This window comes from Phaseolus vulgaris, chromosome 8 (genome assembly GCF_051622355.1).
Source record: "Phaseolus vulgaris cultivar YP4 chromosome 8, ASM5162235v1, whole genome shotgun sequence".
Classification (NCBI taxonomy): Eukaryota; Viridiplantae; Streptophyta; class Magnoliopsida; order Fabales; family Fabaceae; genus Phaseolus; species Phaseolus vulgaris.
The window spans coordinates 9928161-9952443 of NC_143505.1; the positions used below are offsets into that span (position 1 = coordinate 9928161).

At 28.7% G+C, this 24283-nt stretch overlaps 1 protein-coding gene across 1 annotated transcript; it reads left to right on the top strand.

The window, feature by feature from the left end:
* The first annotated feature begins 13428 nt into the window (after window positions 1–13428).
* Window positions 13429–15588, top strand: LOC137826536 (uncharacterized). Its single transcript, XM_068632534.2, has 5 exons — window positions 13429–14168; window positions 14303–14379; window positions 14485–14518; window positions 14623–14731; window positions 14825–15588. Exons 1-5 carry the CDS (start codon window positions 13895–13897, stop codon window positions 15423–15425), a joined length of 1095 nt encoding a protein of 364 aa, XP_068488635.1. The 5' UTR covers window positions 13429–13894; the 3' UTR covers window positions 15426–15588.
* Window positions 15589–24283: the final 8695 nt, after the last annotated feature.

Consider the following 24283-nt stretch of genomic DNA (forward strand, 5'->3'; position numbering starts at 1 on the left):
TGTTATTTGATGGTACATTAAGTATGAAAAGCCTATGTTTAACGGAGATTCTCTGGTTTCACTGATAATCTAAGTCATGTAGACTAAGATATCAGGTGGTGAGAAGATGAGAAGATGAGACACTCGGTATTGGATGTTTGAACTTACCTTGATCGTTTCTATTGGATTCGCTGATAATCTTTGGATCAAGTGTTAGTCTTTGGTAGGGACATACTTAATGAGTCTTCCGGAAGACGAAGTGGGATTGAAATGAAATCCAATGATTATGATTGAAAATAGATCCATGTGTGGTATATATGAATGATGAAATTGGTATTGAAATTTTACATGAAATCATTTAAAGAAATGTTTATAAATTATTAGTCTAAATTAGTTTTATTTCTATGAATTATGTTATGGATTTTCTTTGCACTAGCTTACCCTTGCTTTTCTTGCTGTGTTTGAACTGCAATGACTGTACTATGTACAACAGCAGATGACCATACAGGTGCAGGAGAGTCTTAGAGGTTTCAGAGTTTTATTTTGAGTTATGGATATGTAAATATTTGTATTTCTATAAATCCTAATCATGTATTAGGAATGTTTTGAAAAACTCTAAATTTATATAAAAACGGGTAGAACTTTTATTGTAATAGTTATGTAAATTATGCGGTGTTAAATTATGTGTGTTATATGTTTATTTTTTTATACGCAACAGTTTACAAGTTGTTGTTTGTTTATGAGGAAACATGTAAATGTGTCCATGAAAAAGTTACAATTTCCTCGTTTGTAACTCCTTATATTTTCTCTAACTTATATTCTCTCTAACTGATAAATGCAATTTCCTTTTCAATATTTTCAATAATATTTTTTTTACTATATAATTTAAACAATAACTCTTTCGATTTCATCAAGCTCAAAGTATTACCGTCCTTTATTACATTATAATATTTTTTAGCTTAACTTTTCATTTTAGTTGATAACTCCGATTTCTATTTCAATAAATTGATTTATGAACTAATAAGCTTTTTCATCAATTGTTTTTACTCAAATAATTGAAACATCTCAATTTATCTATCTATATTTCTCTTTTTTTTTTTACTTCTAATCACAGTAACTATACATCAGGTTTCTCAGTCCTACTATTCACATTGACGATGGAGGGAGTTGTTTTTAAGCAAACCCACTTGCATATATTATTATTTTCTTCTTCAACCCTAACTAACAATATTTTTTTTTGTTAAATATCATTAATCTCTATTTTTTTTTCTACTAAATTAATCAATTTTAATTCTATTATAAATATGGTTTTGGTGATCTATATAAGATGTGCTATTTATAATTTTGTTGGACAGGTTCGTCGTCATGTGCTTTATTATTATTATTGTTTTTTCTGTACGTTTACCTTTATTTAAAATTTGTATTTTATTGATTTTTTTCCAATGAAATTTATTAATTTTAGTGAAAATTAAAAGAAGAAAGAAACAAAAATAAATTAGCCATTATGAGTTGCTGGAAGTTGCACCTGCTAAATGAAAAAAGTCCCTAAGAATTATTTACTATAAATTATTGCTACTATTACTTCTTTATAATTATTAAACCATCTGCATTCTGGCATTAATTACTTTAGCTCTATTACAAGTTTGAATCAATTGTCAACAATTTTTTTTTTTACACAGCAAAGGCATTATTTGAGTGTGGTCCTATCATATTCATAAGACAGGCAAGGTAAAGTTGCATATAATGCTATTTAATTTATGATTTAGAATGAAAAGTGTGCATTGAAGTTGACATATATTTAGTTCCTAACTTTGGTGGGTGATTTTTTAATATACATAAACAAATAAAATTATATATATATATATATATATATATTAATTCTGGAAAGAATTTATGTAGACATTAATATTCCCTAACTAAAAATATATGTTAAATTCCAGATATACAAAATAAACTGGGAATATAATATTCTCCCTGTGTTAATTTTAAATGTGATGTCATACTACTTAAATATGTTTTTAACAATTTTTCGTTGATCAATTTCTATATATAGAGTAATATTATTTTTTTTGAAATACGTTAGAGGATTTTTCTTTATGTATAAAATATTTTATTACTAAGTTTTTTTTTCTCTTTCCGTTGTGTATTTTTTTATTGTTATAACCTAACAACTTCTATATGACTAATTAAGTTTTTTGTCCTTGTAAATATGATTTTTTATTAGATTTTTTGAAAGAAATTAAAAAAAGAGGATGTAAAATGATAACTCTAATATTTTTTGTTAGAAGTTGATCAATTAGATGCGATTGTGGAGGGAAAAGTAAAACGAGAGAAAAAAATAAAAGGAAAAAATGAAGACGAGGGACACAAAATAATTTATTTACTATTATAAAAAAGTAAGAGAACAATATTATACTAAATAAATATTAGTTAAAATGCTTTTTAAATGTTTGATACAATAATAGTCAAATAACAATAATTTTTACAGTAATAAATGATTATTTCTCTCTTGTGTTAATGTTTTTAAAAGTCCGAGGATTTCTTTTTCTTTTGATTGAACTGTTAACTACTTTTTTTTTATCTATTTCTTTTTCTCATTTTTGCTTATTAAAAATAAAGGTCAAAGGAGCTTTAGAAAAGAAAAAAAACACACTTCATCTGTGAGTATAGTTTTGACCTATTCTTTACCACTAAATATATTTGACAACTATACAATTTCTCCAAACAATAAGTTTTACTATAAATTATCATCATGTACATTCTTTAGCTATTGTGAATATTATTACATACAAATTAAGAAAATTATAATTATAACATAAATTCTAAAATTATATATTTTTTATTTTTTAAATTTGGTTTAATACATTAATAGATTTCTTAACCTTTTGAGAACTAAATAATTTATAAAATTGCGTCCTTAATCTTCTACAATTTTTGTCAATTGGGTCTTGGAAGTAGCAAAGCCATTGTGATTTATAGTTTAGTTGCTATAAACTAATTCTACAAACTTAATTTTGGTTTACAAAATTAGTGATTTAAAAATTCTCAAATGTCCCCAATAAAATGTTTTTTAAACCTAGTGAAACTAATTGATAATCAATAAAAAAGTAAAATGATTAGTAATCATTTTAAATATACAATATTTTAGTTAGTAAAAAATATGTAACATTATTTTAATTTTTTATAAGTATATAACTTTTTTAAGCAAGCTTTTATTTTATACATACTTTATTTATATATAATATAATATAATTAACTTGTGTCGTTAAAAAATGAGATGGTGTTAGTGTCGACTAATTTCACTATAAAGTGATATATAAGATTTTAAATAATTTTTTAAACAAATAAAAGTATTTGCATTGGTTAAGTTTATAATATCTATTTATAAATTTTATTTTTTATTATATAAAAACTTTATGTTACTCTAACCGATATTAAGATTCTGATAATAATTTGAATAAGAAGTATACCTATATTATCTGTAGAGGTGTCAGATAAGGAAATATATATATATTAGTTGAGTAGAAAATCTTAATCTCACTAAATAATTATTACTTTAGACAATAATGTAAAATCGTGGTCTAAAACATAAAAATCGTAGCTAAAAGTTTAGGTAACGGTTTTTAATCGTGGTTAAAGTGACCGTGACCATTTGTAATAGACCACGACTTTTATAAGACAACAATTTTAAAATTATTGCCTAAAATTTTTGTAACACCACAATTTTAAAAGTGTTGTTTAAAATATTGACAAAAACAACAATACATATTTTTTAATTTTAGAGGAATCACTCATACAAAAGTTCAAAATAGAAAGAATCTCACATATTTCAATAGATGTGTTCAAACTACATAATCAAAAAATTTATCTTAAAGTATAATGATAACGATCATGTCTTAATCAAATCCATTAAACTTTGATGTAACACTAGACAATTGCATGTATGTGTTTACAACGCAACATCAAGAGTACCACGTATTCCAATCCATATCACTAAACTTATTAACATGATTGAAATTCCAATGTGATTATGTATGTGTTTATATCTTCATGATCCAAGCAAAAAAAAAAAAAACAAAAACTTAAAGATAAAACAATAACTTTTAGATGTACTCCTCCAACCGTGTAACTTGAAAATACACACACACACACCATAATGCTAATTTGGGAATTGTGATCAGTAATTTGAGAATTTCTTTCTGTGCATTTGGATCACATAATGAGCAGTAGTTTTAAATTGACACACAATTCCTCGATTTACATAAACATGCATCAAGAAGAAATAGGCAACAAGAAACAGAAAGAAAGTTAGGCAAACACTAATTTACATAAACACATTCTTATCATAGTGGCATATATTTTTCTTATTTAACTTAATGAAATTCATTTTAAAACATTACCTAAGGTGGATTAATTGACATCCTTTGAGGAATTGTGGTTTATGTATGGTTATCCATGCCATCATCATAAATTTAAATGATATTTCTTTTCTTGTCCACCTTCAATTCAACATGCTAAAACCACTTGAAAGGTACCAGAAAGTTTTTGAAAGTTAGCAAACCTACTAAAGAGGTCGAGGTACAGGAACTGTTGTGGATAATTATTGGCATATAACTTAGATAATTTTAGGAATCTATAATTATCTAAGTTATGTATGACCTTATATAGTTTTTTGTTATTTTGAAATCTTTTAATGTTATTTTATTTCACTTGTAGCAAAGCAACTACCGTGAATACTTGAAGCTGAAAGCAAGATTTGAATCACTTCAAAGGATAATAATGAGAAAATAAATAATGAATTTATTCATGATAAAATAATAATAAATTTCTCTAAATTAATGTTTATTTCTTTTGTGTTAAGACTTGAATAAATTTTTTAGGAAACATTTAGTCGTCAAATAGTTTTTGCATATTTATTTGTGACTATGTGAGTGCATAAGTCATTTCACCCAATTAATCCAATGTCAATCATATTTCTTGAAAATTAAAGTGAGCGAGTTTGATCATAGGTTTGGGGGATTTGTTTCATTACAGAGTGAAGAAAAAAAAGCACATAAGGACGTACAAATTAATTGGTCTCTCGGAACAAGTCAAAACACATACCTGAAACTTGGAATTCCAAATGCTATCTCATTCTCTAGGTTCAATCCTAGTCTTAATGCAAAACTCTAAAAACCTTCAAAACCCTAACCACTTCAAATCAATTTGGCTCTTGACATGTTCTTGCACAAAGAAAAAATTTATTCAAAATACTGAAATCAAAGTACTCAAACCAAAAAACAATAAAAAAAAAGCATTCAAACAAACCTAACAACTCCAGAGGAAGAATGTGAGACAAAGACGATGAGAGGAAGAACGCTAGAGGAAAAATGTGAGACGAAGACAATGAGGACTAACACGAGAGGAAGAATGCACAATGAGGAATAAACGAGGAAAAACACGAGGGAGAGGGAGAGTGATTCTTGTACAGGGTGTGAGAGGTATTATGCATTTTTCACAAGAGAGGGAAGAAAATGTGTCCCACAAAATTGGATATATTTTATTTCAAGTTTTTTTTAACCCATCATAAAGGTACACACAGAAAATCGTTGCTTAAAGTATCAACGATTTTATACCTGTGGCTTAAAGTATCAACGTTTTTATACTAGTGGCTTATAATATCAACGTCATAAAAATCGTGGCTTCTTATAGCTTTTAAGCCACATTTCTAAAATCGTGGCCTCTAATATGTTTAGGCAACACTTTTATACACATGGTCTATTTTAGCGTTGCCTAAAGTAAAAAAATGTTGTAGTGTCCATTTCTTATTCATAGTTGAATTCCTAATTCCTAATCCCACTTCAATCCCAAATTTTGCTCAATCTGAAATTCCTCGCTTAATCTCAATATATTTGGCTAACTATGTGTGACTGAGATTTATCTAGAGAGTTTGCACAATGACCATTTTACAAAGCAACAATGATATTTATGGATAAACATTTGAAATGTTATTGTTAAACTTGTCTAAGTTCGAATGTAAACATAATCAAATTGGATTGATATAAGTTTTTTTTTATCGACAAAGAATAAAATAAATTTTTGTTCTACAATTATGTTAAAAAGTGAAGAGCCCCCTCTCTACACAGTACCCGAATCTTTCACTGAGAACAATACTGAGGTAAGCTCTCCTATTATCTCCTCACCTACTAATGCTCCTATAAGATGTGTATTACCTGTCAGGAATAACCAAAGAAAGTCACCCATTAGATACTCTCCTGATATAGAAGAAAGGCGATCCAAATACTTGCAAATTATGTGAGTACACAACATTTATCAAAGTTTACTCAAGTCTTCACAAAGACATTAATCTCTTGTCATGTTCCAAATAATGTGGAAGAAGCCTTAGCTGATCCTAAGTGGACACAAGCCATACAAGTGGAAATGGAAGCTTTACAAAAGAATAATACATGGAGGTTGATACCACTTCCTAAAGGGAAAATGATAGTGGGCTCCAAGTGGGTGTTCTCAGTCAAATACAAAGTCAATGGATCAATTGATCAACACAAGGCAAGGCTAATGGCTAAAGGGTTTACAAAAACTTTTTCACCGATGGCCAAACTAAATACTATTAGATTCCTATTATCTGTTGCAGTAAATTTGGATTGGCCACTACTCCAGCTCGACGTGAAGAACACTTTTCTCCATGGAGATCTTGAAGAAGAGGTTTATATGGATATCCCACCGGGCTATATGCCCTCTTCCAGAACCAAGGTGGTATGTAAGTTAGAGTGGGCATTATATGGATTAAAACAATCACCTCGAGCATGGTTTGGAAGGTTTAGCTCAGCTATGAGAAGATATGGTTTTAACCAAAGTAATGCAGATCACACCCTATTCTTAAAGCATCGATAAGGAAAGGTGACAACTCCAATTGTTTACGTAGATGGCATGATTATTACTGGAGATGATACTGAAGAAATTTCAAGACTACAAGAGCAATAGGCAGCTAAGTTTGAGATAAAGAATTTGGGTGGAATCAGGTTTTTCTTGGGAATAGAGGTGGCGAGGTCAAATAGAGGAATTTTCTTGTCTCAACGAAAGTATGTGTTGGACCTATTGGCTGAAGTGGGGCTGCTGAATTGCAAACTAACAGATACTCCAATAGTCCATAATCACAAACTCTCACAACACACAACCGAGTGCCTACAGATAAAGGAAGATACCAAAAGTTGGTGAGAAAACTTATCTATTTGTTGCATACTCGCCCTGATATTGCCTATGTCGTAAGTGTGCTGAGTCAATTTATGCATAATCCAAGTGAAGAACATATGGATGCAGTAAACCAAATACTTTGCTATTTAAAAACCTCACCGGGAAAGGGGTTGATGTTCTCTAAGAATAATCACTTGAATGTTGAAGGGTACACTGATGCAGATTGGGAAGGGAATGTTTCAAGTAGAAAATCTACATCAGGATACTTCACATTTGGGGGACAGAATTTAATTACATGGAAGAGTAAAAAGCAAAAGGTAGTGGCTTTGTCTAGTGCTGAAGCTGAGTTTAGGGGCATGGCAAAAGGACTTTGTGAACTATTATGGCTTAGAAGGTTGCTGATGGAGATTGGCTTTGGTCCTAGCATGGAAATGAACCTATTCTGTGACAACAAAGCTGCAACTGATATCTCACAAAACCTTGTCCAACATGATCGAACAAAGCATGTGGAAGTAGATAAACATTTCATCAAGCAAAACATTGAGGAAAAAATTATTCGATTTCTTTTTGTCAAGTCGGAAGACCAGTTGGCAAATATTCTTACAAAGGCAATGTCCGGTAAGAACTTCCATGACTCCCTTGACAAGTTGGGCATTAAAGATATTTATGCACCAACTTGAGGGGGAATGTTGGCGTGAGTTATTAGAATCACAAGAAAATAGGAGCATTAATTGTAAATATCAAATTCCTGTGATCACGGATTTAAATTAGTGAATATCATGTATGCGCTAGATAATTCCTAAACTTTTTTCTCCTTTTATCTATTTATACTCGGTAAATAAATCAAATGATATATACGTGAATAAAACACCTTATGTTTTTAGAATTAGGAGGAATTTTGAATGGTTTTAGACTATAACTCATTTTCACTCTTTGTAAATATCATTTGATATAATTAAATGAAATATTTATAGAGAATTTTTATAGTGAAAAAAAGTTATTTTGTTAGCTAAGTCTTATATTGGATCAAGTGACAACTCTAACTATATTTATCTTATAGAAATTTTTCTAAATAACTCGTGACAACCTTTATTTTTATTATAACTTCTTCTCTTCTACTTTTTTTTTTTTTTACTTTCTATCTTCTAAGTTGTCAAATTGATATATTTTTTTTCTTCATAATCTCTTCACATCTTTGTTTTATGTGTATTCTCTTCTTTGAAACTTTAACACTTGAATAATCATATGAATTATCATGTTTAATGACAAGTTTGTAAAAGTTTTTGTTCTATTTTTTTCGTATTCTTCTTATTATATTGTTCCTCATGAAATTTTTGACAGACATTTATATAATGATATGAATTAAATTCGTATCTAGTGATGAACTCTTTGAATTTCGTATTCGTTATTCAAAAATTCAAAAAGATATGAAGAAACAAATTCTTACCCTAAATTAATGTTTCGATTCTCTTTACCTCTTCAAGGATAAATGAGGTATGGGAAAAATGATAAAAATACTTAAGGATCCTCTATATTGCTTTCATAAATTCAAATTTAACAAACAAACAAATCACTGCAACTCACAAAATTTCAGAGAGAACTTTTTCCATTCGTACGCAAGACCTAAAAAGATGAGAAAAAGAAAAAAATTCAAAAACAAAGTTCTGAATAGATAACCTAAACTTTCTCTTAATTATCTTGGAAGCAAAAGGAAAAAAAAAATAGAAACTTCCAAAACTTACAGAAAAAGAAAGAATACTTTTTTTTTTCAAGAGATAGTAAATTAAGAAAAATAAAAAATAAAACAGTTCATTTTTCTATTTATGTCTCTAAAAATAAATTTACACATGACTATTATTCTTCGGTCTACCTTTAAACCTAAGACCTAAAAAACAAGTTCATAAAATATATAAAACACAAACACAAAGAATTTAAGTTATTTTAAAATACTCATTCACATTTTTTCTTCTCTCTCTCTATATATATAATTTATTCAAAATAACTTTAAATTTAAAATCCATCTCTAACATTTATTTTTTTAGTCTAATAACTAAAAGCAAACTATTTTAAAATTATATATTAAACTAATAATGTAAGGGACAAAAATGAAAAAAAAAACAGTGACTCTTTCAAAGTTGATCCATTGAATTATTTATGAAATAGAGATGATTTTGTAGATAATTTGTGAGTAGTTGGGAATGAGAATTAATAGGTGGACTGGGAGAGGGTGCAATGGAGGACAATAAAGTTGACATATGTTGGAGTTGCAGAACCTACCATTATCAAGAACCTCGTGAGTGATAGAAAATGAGAAAAGATTTCCTTTTCCATGCCTTTGTTCATCTCAGTCATGCACGATCCATGCATGCAGAGATGTCCACACGGTTACGCACGAGTGAGGAATCAAAAAGCTTCCTTTAATTACCAACCAAAACGCATTCTCTTTTCCCACCAAAGAGAATTATGAGAGAATCCTAACATCACACCCAACACTTCAACTTTTCAAAATATTCAGTCCACACACTCGAAAAAATAACCAAACTAAAGAACACCCACATAAATATGTAAGGTTTCAAATTCAACAACATCTCTAGTCGATGTGGGATCTCCAATAACATATTATAGATGGTCACGGGTAACCTGATAAGGTCAACAAAATACTAGACTTGAAAATAACTTTGATATCATATTATAAATGAACTTTAAGCCTAACTTAACCCCCATAAAACCGGCTCATGGGATGAAGTTTGCATCCACTTATATACAATGAAATGTCATAATCTCTAGTCGATGTGAGATCTCCAACAGAATCCATTTCAATATGTTTTTATTAAAAGTATAAAAAATCAATTCACTTTATAATATGTAAAATAAATATATTTAACTTTTTTATTTATTTCATACTTTGATGAATGATATCCCTTTTGGTTGAAAAATGAAAAGAAAAGAAAGGAGAAAGGAAATTAAAAAAATGGAAGAGAAGGAAATAATGTTGTAGGGAGGAGCAAGCCCCGTGATTCCCGAGGAAAGGGCATATATCTGATATATAAACAATCTTTTTGTGAGGTTTGGGTCTGCATCAGAGACAGCACAGCATCACATTACATTTCACACTCTCTCACACCACAATCAATCAAATATTGTAAACCCTCCTTCTGTTACTCACTGCTGTCTCTTCATACACTTCTTAATTACTCTTATTCACAATATTACTATTCTATCTCTGCTGGTTCCCACTTCAATATGTTTTTGCTTTCATCCCAAATTCTCATCAATAATCACTCATTGTGTTGTTCAGATGTGTTAAACTATACTCAAATCATTTATGTACAAATTATTGTATTGTAATTCCATCATCACATTCTATATGAATAAATGCATGCAAGGTTTTTAGTTTAACAAATGACTTTAACATTATAGTTCTGTATTATATACTAAAAAAAATCATGAAATAAAATCAATTTTTAGAGACCAAAATAATTAGTTACAATAATAACTAAATTAGAGATCATTTTAAAAATTAAAAAAAAAATATTGGTTTCTAAAATAGTTTTTATTATTGTTAAATAGTTTCTAAATTGATATCTAATTAAGCACCAAAGTTTTAACTACCAGTTATTTAGTTTTTAAATTTGATAGCAAAAACTTTGATTGCTAATTTGATACCAATTTAAAAACTATTTAACAATAATACAAACTAATTTAGAAATCATTTTTTTTAGTTTCTAAAATATCTCTAATTTAGTTATTATTTGTAATTAATTTTAATATTTTAATAAATTTCACATCATAAAACTAGAATAACTTCATATGTGTTTGAGGTTATATTTAATGAGGTTATATTTAATGATTTATTTGCTTGAGAAAGGTTTAGTAATATTGGGTGTTACAATGTGTTTGGTGTACATAAAAAATGAAGGCATTATCCAGTTCTAGATAGCATGTTCTAGTTTAATAAAGTGAATTTTTTAATTATGTTATATATATATATATGTATATATATGTATACGTATATTTTATTATTGTTATATTCGCACAATTAGTTCGTTGCCCGTTTCTTCAGTCTAATCTAACTCACCTAATTATGGTACACATTTTTTAAGCACTTTATATCATCCTACTATATTATGATATTACTTAAAAAGATCCGAATCATTGTTTATTTTGACGAATATATATAGAAGTTGTTTTTCCAAATTCTCGTTACGGTGTTTGTATCTGAATCATTATTGGATAAAAAAACGAAGATAAGACACGTTTAGATCTATCTATTTGTGAGGAAATAAGAATGGAAAAAATGCTAAAAAAAACTGCTAGCTAATGAAGAAAAAAAAACGAAATTAACCTCATCTTTTTAGTGTAGCTAGCTACAGAAGATTTTGACAACGAAAAAAAAGAAGAATACGTTGTATATATATACAAAGTAATCGATTTTATATACGTTATATATATAATATGATAAAATATCAATAAAATAAAATTAAAAATAATAATAATGAAATAAAAAAATCAATATTATAAAAGTTAAATACAAGGAAAGTGTTAAATAATTATTATAATTAAAATAATTATACTATTATTAATATTAATAATAAAATTATACAAATAATAATAAAAATTTATAAAAAAATAATAATATATATTTTAAAAAAATATTAATAAAATTTAAAAAGTAATAGTAATCAAAATAAATTTATAAAATAAAAAATAGTTATAATAATAAAATTACAAATAATAATAATGATCAAATAGATTTATGAAATAATAATAATATTCACAATAATAATTTAATTTTAATTTAATTTTATGAATTTTTATACATTAAATATATTCAAAATGTTATATAATTCGTATAACTATACTTATTCATAGAATTAAGTTGAGACATCTAAAGTATTCCACAATATTTTTTTTATAAAAAATTGTTAGATAGTTCATAATTTTTTTTAGTCTAATTCACGAATAATTTTATTGCTTTAAAGTGAGTAAAAATAACTTTTCATCACTAAAAAAAATATTGTAATGCATTCATTTCATGTTTAATATTTATTTTTTACAATTTTACATGTATATGCGATATCAAATAATCCGTATTTTTTTTCATTGCGGTCATGAAATATTATAATGAAAATAATATTTGATGTTAAATTTCATGTACAAGTAATCATATATCTTATTTTAAATTAATTTTAATCAATAAAATTGTAGTATTATAATTTCATGAGTTAATTTTTTTTTATTAATTACCATTACACCACTTCTAAACTTTCTTAAACTTTTTCTTCTCCCTGAATTCTCTTTCTCTTTAAATTCAACCTTTTCTCGTCTACCTATGTATCAATGTCAAGTTGCATATGAAATCTTTAATTAAAAACAAAATCAACCTTTTCTTCTCCTCTATTCTCTTTTCCTTAAATTCATTTACCGGTTACTCAAATTCATCGGATCCAAACAAATGAAGTGTCATGAATACTAATAATAAGTAATAATATTATTATAAAAATTAGGCTTGAGGTCCAATCCAAAACATTCGTACAAACCTAAAAGCAAGACTTCTATAATGCATTTAGGTAGTGAGAACAATTACATCGATCCAAGATAAATTTACAATGTTCTACTTCAAAATAATCCTTCAGAGACCTATAAATATAGATACTTAATTATCGTGAACAATATCAGGTAAATGTCGTAGTATACAGTGTCAGATTATGTCAGAAATAACTGCTGGTAAGAAAAAGTCATAAATAACTACTGATTTAAGTATTGAATATAACCTTTGCAAATACTTCACCTATCTCCACTATTACCGAGAGAAAGAACCATTCATACAACTTTAGATCTTGGTTATTGAGAGCCACACTTCAATCAAATTGTCTTCAGAGTCAACTTTAGGTACCTTGGCTCAACACAGACAAGCATGACACAACACTGATTAAGATTTAAAAATGTACTTATATATAATTAAGATTGAATTCTTCATATATTACGAATTAGGTAGTTTAAGAACTTGGAATCCATAGTTGGACTAAAAAGGGATGAAGATCATACGTGGCCTCGGAATTTTGGGAGTGGAACCCTGAGACCTACTTCAGATAATAATTTGTTCTTTATTTATGATGAGAAGACTCAGACTCGTGTTTCAAATTTCTCCGAAAACATATTTTACTTTTCCCAATTGTATGCTATGTACGGCTAACACTCAACATTTGCTGTGACTGAATATAATTTATTCACACACGAACTACTTTATTATCACGTAAAAGGAAAAAGAAAAATTGTTATCCAAGTTCAAACCATAAAATTGACGTCAAATGAAATAATCCAGTATATTCCTTCCATTCCGTGATGTCCATGCATTTATTAAATACTCCAACATGCTTACGATATGAGAACCAAATTATTCGTTTTCTCATCTCAGAGACATATAGAGAGAGAGAGACAGAGAGAGAGGCTATTCTAATTCTTTGTGAAGACCAATATACGATCTAGACTGTTTCAGTATCTGGGTAGTCATAGATATGGTTTGTTATCGATTTATGTACCCATTTGCTGTTGCTATGATCAAGAATTTCCTATGATCAAGATTGAACTATAGGAGGAGTTGCAAAAAAGTATAGAATTCCAACCAATAATTAACATATTGCGATTTAGACGCAAGTGTTTCTTCTGTCTTTCTTGCTTCAAATTGTGACCTTAGAATCCAGTTTCCGAGGGAGGTGTGCGGATGGTAATGAGGATGGAAGAAGAGAGACACGTGTCCGAATGTTCCAAGACAAGCCCTTCTAACGAAGAAGTTTGTGAAGAAAGTGATGAGGAGAATGAAGATGGGAGTAAGCGGAACAACAATGGAGGAAGCTCGAGCAACAGCACCGTGGAAGAGAACGAGAAGAAGGCAACAGTGAGGCCTTATGTTAGATCCAAGTTGCCTAGGCTACGTTGGACACCTGATCTTCATCTTCGCTTTGTTCATGCTGTTCAAAGACTGGGAGGACAAGAGAGTGAGTTCCACACACATACCTTGTTTATCACTTAACTTCTAGATTTCACTTTCTCATTAACTCTCTTGCCAGGTTAATTAATTCAACAATTCATTTGAATTGTGTTATATTTGATCATTTTTTCTTGGGTGTAGGAGCAACCCCAAAGTTGGTTCTTCAGTTGATGAATATCAAAGGTTTAAGTATTGCTCATGTCAAGAGTCATTTACAGGTAAAATCATGTGCTAGCTAGCTAAGTTTTTCTATAAAAAGCTTTTTTTTGTTATTAATTCTTTTCCCAAATTGGTTTCTTTTGCCCATGTTTTTCCTTTGCCAGATGTACAGGAGCAAGAAGGTGGAGGCAAATCAAGGTACAATAAGGTTTCCTTTTTTGGTATAATGCTAAACCTTCGGTAAGTGATTAGGGTTCGTAATGCTTAGAATCCCTAATGAATATTTGGATTATGTATGACAGTATTGGGTGATCCTAGGCTCCTTGTAGAAACTGGAGACAGAAACGTTTACAATCTTAGCCAAATTCCCATGCTTCAAGGCTACAATCCAAGCCAAACTTCAACATTCAGGCACATATACTGCCACCAACACTACACTTCAAATTCTCTCAAATGTGCATTTAGAATTGCACAACTGAATACCATTCTCTCTTCTTTTAACAGATATGGATATGGGGATGCTTCTCTTGCTATCTATGAAAACATGGTGAAAAGGCCTTGCCCGAATAGGAGTTCAGCAGATGAACCTGGAGCTGAATTTTGTGGCAGCAAATTGACTGAGAGGACTCATGGGACCAATAGTAACATCAATTGGAGCCATAACATGCTCCAAGTTGATTGTTCCAGTTTTAATGAACCATCAACAAATAAAGTCCACGAACCAAAACACAAGTTCTTCTCGATTGGTGGCAATGAATCCTTATGCACACAAATCAAAATGAGCCAAGATGATCTACATCAAATGCAGCCAAGTGCACAAGAGCTCATGCCAAACAATAAGATGACTGCAAATCAGATGGAACTAAACAGCTTAAAAAGGAAGGCTTCAGATACTGACATTGATTTGAATCTGTCACTTAAATTAAGTTCAAGGATCAGTGGTGATGACCGGGGAAGCATGGTGGACCATGAAATTGATAGCAATCTATCACTGTCTTTGTGTTCTCAATCCTCCTCCTCTTATCTTAGCAGTAGGTTGAGAAAATCACAAGATCATTCTAAGGAGCAAGGGGAAAGAGCCAGAACATTGGATCTCACTATATGAATGAGACAAAAACTCTAAGTGGGATCCTGAGGTACCTGTCAGAAATTATGCATATTGTAACCAATTATTACATTTATCTGACAAAAATATATTTTCCTCTTGTCTCTTTCCCCATATATGAACAGTGAATAACAGTTTCTCTAATAAATAGTGGTACTATATAGCAAGGTGCTAAGAATCATCATCTCAACACCAGTGTTGGTTCTACACTTGTTTTGTCCTAGAAATGCTAAAAGATGGAGAAAGTTCAGTACAACTAAATCATTCAAAGAAAAACAAAGCTGCTTCTGTGCACCTCATAGATCAAATGGGTTGGAGATGTGTATATTTTTTTCTTAAAAAATGACAAACAATCTCTTTCTGTGTGACTGTCATACTGTGAAGATTGTTTATTAATTAAACAACCTTTGGTGTTGACTTAATAGCTTAACTTTTAAGATTGATTGGTCCATTAAGATGAAATTAGAACCGTCAGACATTAAATTTAAGTTGTTGTATCTGCATGTTTCATTCTAAAATTTATATAGATAATGAATGAGGTTCTCTTTTGAGTAATCAAATTTAGAAAAAAGATAATGATAATCCAGAAACCAAGTTTTTCTACTGTTTTTTAATAGTCTTATTATTTTATTCTGACTGTATCAAATATAATAATATAAATTATTGGTAAGAAAATAAGTTGTTGTTTGAGTGATAGAGGAGTGAAGAAAAAAGAGAAGGAAGGTTTATAATTGAAAATTGATGGATATATAAAGGAGGGACAATAATTATTTTAATAAACTTTAATAATGTTTTTACTGATCTCAACACGGATAACCAAGAATTAATATAACATTGTAGCCTGTTCTGTCTAAGCATTATTTTAACGAATCAATTATGTAGGTACACTTTACTGTTTTTTTTAAGACAAAATAAATAATTAGAAAGTACAAAGAGTTTTTATTAAATCCAGAGGAACACTTATTAAGAGTTTTTATTATTTATTATAACAAACGGATAATTAATTCTTACCAGTACTATACATAATTTGTTATAAGAAAAATAAATTATCGATATTCTAATTATATTCCAATTTTATTCTATAAAATTAATTTAAAGCATGTAGATGGATAAATTCTTCAGAATTAAGATTTTCAAAGGTGTAAGGTACTTCTTATTTTTGTTGAGTGAATTACTTTTAGTTTAGATGAAGAAAAATATTTATATTTTCATAAAGAAAAACCTGATAACAAATTGTAATTAATGAAAGTATGAGCTGCATCGATTACAGTAGCATTTTGAGTGGCCATTACAATCGTTACATATTTGAACTTATGAATGTATTTTATAAATTTTTATTTTAACTAGCAAAAAGAAGATACGCGAATTTAATTATATAATTTATGTGATTTTGTTTATTATATAAAAATAAAATAATCAAATTATTTATTTATTATATATTATATTTAAATCGGTTGTAATAAAAAATTAATTATATAAAATTAATTTTTTAAAATATTTATTATTTAATTATACTTAAAATATGATTAATTAGTTTATACATACTACTAGTATACTAATTCGTTTTTGTTTTGTTTTTTACACTATAATTTATTTTATATTTTATTTTATTACATGGTGTTCTTGTAAATTTTGTATTATGATTTAATATATATTATTAAAAGTAAAATAAAAAAATCGTGTATTATAGATAGGGAAATTCCATAAATTATAAATGACGTGATATTTAATACAAATTTTATTAATCCTTCTTTTAAAAGTAGAAATTTCTAAAACTAGATTTTGTAAAAAATAATAACTAAGCCTTCTCATTCTTAAACAAAATATGGTTTAATTACCTTTTTCATCCCTATATTTATAATTAATAGTCAATTTGGTATCGTGGTTTTTAAAAAATTCAATTTGGTCCCTAAGTTTTTTAAAATGTATTCAAAATGGTCCTTTCTATTAAATATCACCAAACGACGTTAAGTGGTGCTTATGTGGCAGACACGTGTAAGTTACGTGGATTGTGCTTACATTACTTTGGTGAATACTGAATTAGGGTTTAGGTTATTCAAATTGGGGATTTCGAATTTCTGATTTAGGGTTTCTGATACGAGGATTGCTCCCCTGGTTGGACTATATGGTGCGCTTCCCTGCTTCAATTCCATTCGGAGGTGTGCTCCCCTCATTCGATTCTGTGGTGCACACCTCCGAATGGAATCGAAGCAGGGAAGCGCACCACAAAATCCAACCAGGGGAGCAATCCTCTTATTAGAAACTCTAAATCAGAAATTCGAAATCCCCAATTTGAATAACCTAAACCCTAATTCAGTATTCACCAAAGTAATGTATGTAAGCACCATCCAAGTAACTTACACGTGTCTGTCACATAAACACTACTTAACGCCGTTTGGAGATATTTAACAGAAAGGACCATTTTGAATACATTTTAAAAAACTTAGGGACCAAATTGAATTTTTTAAAAACCACTGTACCAAATTGACTATTGGCTATAAATATAGGGACGAAAAAGATAATTAAACCACAAAATATCATTCTTTTAGACCTTATTAAAACCATTTGGTGGTGTAGTTTCTCGTTTTAGAGAAAACAAAAGTATAAAAAAAATAGGTCAAACTAAGATTTACTGAAAAATGATCACAATGATATTATTGTAAATTATTTCAGAAAATTTTAGTATTAAACATAAAGGTATACGTTTTCATATGATAAGTTTTTATTACAATTTTTATGATTTTTTTTTCCAAATCATTGTTATATATGACCCACTTCCTTTATAGGCATATTTTGTTCCAACATGCCCATGCTTTCTTTTCGTTAATTAATTTAATGATTAAGATAATTGAGTGATAAAAGAAAAAAATTGTTATCTATCATGTTAATATCTACTACACCGTTGCTAAAACAATAAATTAAATAATGTAAACAAAATAATTATTAAAATAAAATATATAATATAAAAATATTATAAAATAATTATTTATCATTATTATTATCAATATTTTATATAATAAGAAGTTGGAAAAAAACATCTTATATAAAATAGTAATAAAATTATACTGAGTAAAAAAAGATAAAAAATAAAATAAAATCTTACCTTATATTAAAAATTCTAAAAAAATTTAAAAATAAGTATAAACAACTACAAATTAGAAACTGCTATTTTAAAAAAAAATGCAATGTGATTCAAAAGAATTTAAAAGCTACTAAACAAATTTGTTTACCTAACACTACTAATAAAATAAACAGGTTTCTGAAGCGGTGCAAACAAAATAGAGTTTAGTTGAAATAACATACGAAATATAACTTTAATTTACCATCCAACTATATTTAATTCAATTATATTTAATTAAAATATATTATATTCTGAAAGCTGAAAAAAGATTTTTGGATTATGTAATCTGAAAATTAATCATATATTTGAAAAATAACTTCTAAATTATGTAATCTGAAATTTAATTATGAATTTGAAAAAAGACTTTTAAATTACGAATCCAAAATATTACAGAAAAATATTTTTAAAAATACGAAAATTTATGGAGATAGGAAGAAGATATATAGGTGCAGAAGAAACAGTCTCTAATATGTGTTATATATGGGTCCTATCGGACATCATGCAACATACAAGGTCCACTGCAGTATTTGGGCTGTAACATCAACAATGCAGGCCTTAAACTAGAGGCCAATTCTTTCTGCACCCCATGATTTTAAAATTGTTTTCGTTTTGGAATTGAAAATTTAGAATAGAAAAATATACATTCTAAAAAAGTAAATCTGGAATAAACTTTTGTGTTCTAGAAATAAAATTCTGGAATAGAATTGGAAAATCAAAATCTGATTCTGGAAAAACAATTCTAGAATACAAAAAATACATTCCATAAAAGAAATTTCAGAAAACAAAATTTATAAAACGTAGTCTGGAAAAAAAATTCTAAAATCAAACCCTAAACTCAACCAATAACACACAGAGTCACCTTTTACAACGCCACACCTTCTAATTTATATATGCAAGGGTAAATTTGGATTTTTAAAATATATAAGAGTGCATGTTAAAAACACCAGGGTGCAAAATGAAGGAGCCTTTCTTTTATAATTGTAGCCCACCTAGTAACATGGATTAGGCTATTTCATTTTGCACCCACATAGTTTCCTCATGTACCTCTATGGGGATGTGTGAAAGATAAAGTTGTTCTTTGTTGCCATCTCTTGTCACCACCACCTTCTTGTCCACGTGTTGTATCGTGCATTCATGGAAGAAACGGGTTGTTGCAATCTACTTCAAAAAAGCTTCTAACATTCTTGTTTTCATAATCTATAAGTTTTCTTATTCAAAAAAATACTATTACGCGTGTCTTTTAAATTACACAATTTAAAAAATTCTATGAAAAAATATTTTCAGATTGTATAAACATTTTCAAATTCAAAAATTATTTTTTTCATAAAAGAACAACTTCTAAATGACATAATTCAGAAATTATTATTTTTCTCATAAAAAATATTATATAATCCAAAATACAATATTTACTTCCAAATTATATAATCTAATATATTTTTTAAGTTTCATTTTACACACAATCTGAGAAGTTTCATATTTCATCCAGAAAAAACTTTAAACCAAAGGATAAAGTGAAGACTTTAATATTTACATGGATGAAAAAAAAAAGTAAGGGGTGTAAAAACATTCGCTATAGATTAACCTAGCAAACAAATAACATGCATACAAAAGTAAAAAAATAAAACAAAATTATATTATAATCTTTTCTAGTTTATTGTGATACGTTATTTTTGGTTATTGATTTACTGATAAGTATCAAGCAATTAATTTATTCCTTTGTAAACTATATTTTTGTTGCAAAGTTTCATCATGATTATAGAATAATTAAATTATGTACTAATTAATTGAATACATCCTTTACTTTCTTGTTGTTTTAAATAATTCATGTTCCAATTGTAATTCAAAATCATGAAATGGCAAAGTTGGATTTGTAATCCTTCACCAAAAAGAAGATCCAACTTTTGTTAGATATTCAAAGAAAATAATTAATTACACGTCTAAACTAACTTATTTCAAAGCATAATTTAAGTTATTTAGTGGTAGTTGGAACATTTAATTGGTCTATGATAAGAGAAGAAGAAGAAGAAGTAAAGGAAGGTAAAATATATTAAATTTCATTCTTTTTTATTTATGTGTCCTCCATTATTATGAGAAGGAGAAGGGGTATTAATTAATTGGTCCATTAAAAATAGAATAAATTTTGAAAACATGTTCAGTACCCGTTTTAATCTGCTGATTATTCGGACAAATTTGTAATTAAAAAAGTGATTGTAGTTTGATCTATTTGAAAATTAAACAAGTTTGTGTAGTAAGTTCGTAACCTTCTCTCTCGTCTGCATTTATCATACCTAACAATCATTATTGGTCACTATCATTCCCTTCCATTAATAAATATGTAACATGTTACACAAAAATATACATCAATTTGATTTAACATTTAAGATTTGTTTCGAATTTATAAAATTCTATTATATAATTTTTTATTTTTAATATTATATAAACTAATTCTAAATTATTAATGATTTTTTTTTTCATATGAGTGTTTATAGAAAAAAACTAAAAGAAAACTACTCATTTAAATTATTAATGGATAAAATATAAAACTAAAACATCAAAAGATGTAAATTTTACTTTGTGCAGTGTGTTAATACATATACATACGTAGCATAGACATTGACACGAACAGTGATATGACACGAACAGTGATATGACACGGATACGAAAATATGTAAAATTTCTAAAATGTAGGACACGGAAACACGGATCTATATATTATATAAATATGAATTATATAATTTGATAATAAAGATTTATGTGCACAAGTATGTTTCAAATTATATTTTTTGAGCAGAAAGATGTTTTTCACGACTGGTTCACAAGAATTTGTTTCTTATTTTTATAATCATAATAACAATTTATAAATAAAATTTGAATTATTAGAAAATTAATGTATTTTGTTTTTTAAAATTGTGTTAGAACTATACTAGAATTGTCAGAAATCTAACAAATATTTTTTGAATTGAACACTTCACGAATACGTGTCTTACAGGTGTCATACGAGTGTCGGTGTCCGATACGAGTATCGAACACCGACACGATATTTAAGAGGAGTGTCCGAACTTTACGGATTAATACTTTATTCTTTTTTTTAGAACATGTGTTAATTGTGTATTGGTTGTACTGTAAGTTGAAAAATAAAAATAAAAATGAATGTTTTTGAAAACTTCATATTGATGGTGCTTTCATGCCCTAACCAAAATTGTTGGTTGGAAGTTTTGGTAGTGTGTTCGTGGCATCCAGCGTTACCCACAAGTACACATCACTGACCGACCCATCTTCACAACATTAATTTCCTTTTGCTACTGTGGACGGTCGCAATAAATATTGATCCCAATCTCCGACTATTTTCTCATAACTTTTTTTTCTCTCAACCCACAAAATCAGTTTCAACCGTTTCGTGATTGAGTTGGACTAGAAAAAATATAATTTTTTTAAATACAGAGTGAATTAAATGTGATTTATTTGTCACTTGAAAGGGAGAGGACTCATAACCTATTAATAACACTTTTTTTTTATATATTTTGTTATATTTTTATTATAGTTAAGATATAGGAACATCTTAAATGTTATAGTCCTTATTTATTGATGTCTTGATTTTTCTTTTAATATCTTGATATCCTAACTTTTTATATTTTACATTTATATTAGTTTGATTGAGTCTCAATCATATTCGAAATTCATGTATCACTTTAATTATTAAAAACTGATGAGTTTTTTTAATTGATGTGATTGTGAAGATTCGTGTTTTAAATAACTTTATAAATATGAAATTGATTTTGAATTTTTTTTAATTATTTCGAAAAACATTCAATCTCTATCTTAGTTGAATACTAATTGGAAATGGGTCTACAACCACACAACCCCTCTAGCCTTATTCTTTGGGCTGAAAGGCTAAATACTAATTGAAAATGAGTCACACAGTTTTCTAGTGTTATCCCTTCGTTTGGAAAGCTAAATAGTGATTGAAAATGAGCCTCCTGCCACATAGCCCTTAGGCTGGAAGGAGAAATGCCAAAGTGATTTAAATTCTAGTATTGGTCATCATTAAACGTCCTTTTTTGTTACAACGTTTCCTCTTCCCCATGTGTCTTTGTTTTATTACATTAAAGTGTTCATGGTTAACCTGCAAAAAAACTCTTTTTTGACATCATTTCACCTTTGTTCTGCAATTTAATCTTTGTTTTTGAAGGATATATTGTGGAAGCATGATAACTTCAACTAGACATTAAAGTAACAAGAAAATGATAATGATACCAGAATTTTTAAGTAGAAAATCCTTTTAAATAGAGGTAAAAAATCATCGACGAGAAAGCCAAAACTTCTATTATAATGATATTGGGAGTACAATGAATTCCTCTTAGGCTAAAAAATAAATAGTTTCAAAACAAATTTCCTCTATATAAGTTAAATACTTACACCGAAGAGAAGAAATAGAGTGTATGTGAAATGAGAGAGAAAGCAAGTGTGTTGCTACATTGCTTGAAGAAAGCCACTATATATAGTGGTTCTAAGAGACAACAATAATAAAAAATAATTAATTGAGAATGGTAAGTGTCCTAGACAGGCCAATTGGAGACCTAAACCCATAACATTCAAGGTAGTCAAGAACAAGTGTGCTCTTAACCTAAATTCAGATCTGTCTATTTGTGAGGTTTTACCTAGTATATATGGAGTCAATCTTAACCATGTGTCTGCCGTTATGATTCTCTCTTTACTGTCTGATTAATGTTAATTAATCTAAATCCCTGTCCTATGCTATTTCCTTTACATTATTCATTTACATCGGCCTCTTACCTAAATGACCAAAGGTTGGCCCAAGGCACATAACCCAACATGCCCCCCAGCCTTATGCGTGAAGCTTCATAGAGTCTTTCTGTCCAGGTGCAGGTAGTTCGCATCTTCACAGACATGTCTATTTCACCGAGTCTCACAGGAAAATAAGGCTCATGCTGCCTTAAAGTTGTACTCGATCACCAGTTTGGGCTACACCCACGATAATTAGATCAGTGTCCTTCCTTAATCGCCAAGGGTCAGCTCAAGCCCATAACCCAACATGCCCCTCAGCCTTCTGCACAGGCAAAGAAGGCTATTGTAGATCCATTTTCACTAACTCGCGCCTTTTCCACAACCCCTCATTAAATGCATTATGCTATGCGTCCCATCATCTGACTGTTTCTTCTTCCCAGGCCCACGTGTTGTCAAACTGGAGTGGGTCGGCATTTTCTTTGTATTGATAGATCTCCATTTCCTTCACCTGAAAAAAATATAATTTAAATCAACATCTCCTTCCTAAAATGGACCGACTGTTGTTGGCATTTTTTTCATCTGATAGATGTCAATTTCCTTCACCTGCAAAAAAATATAATTTAAATCGACATCTCCTTCCTAAATTGGACCGATCATTGTTGGCATTTTCTTCATCTGATAGATCTCCATTTCCTTCACCTGCAAAAAATATAATTTAAACCTGCATCTCCTTCCTAAACTGGACCGGTCGTTGTTGCCATTTTCTTCATGTGATAGATCTCCATTTCCTTCACCTGCAAAAAATATAATTTTTTGGTACCTTACCAGGCTCTTCACCTGATTAAGGAGTTTTTGGTACCTTACCAGGCTCTTCACCTGATTAAGGATTTTTTGGTACCTTACTAGTCTCTTCACCTGATTAAGGATTTTTTGATTATGCTTCTTGTCTTCTTTATTGACTCAATTTTATTTTTTTAGATAACACTATGAC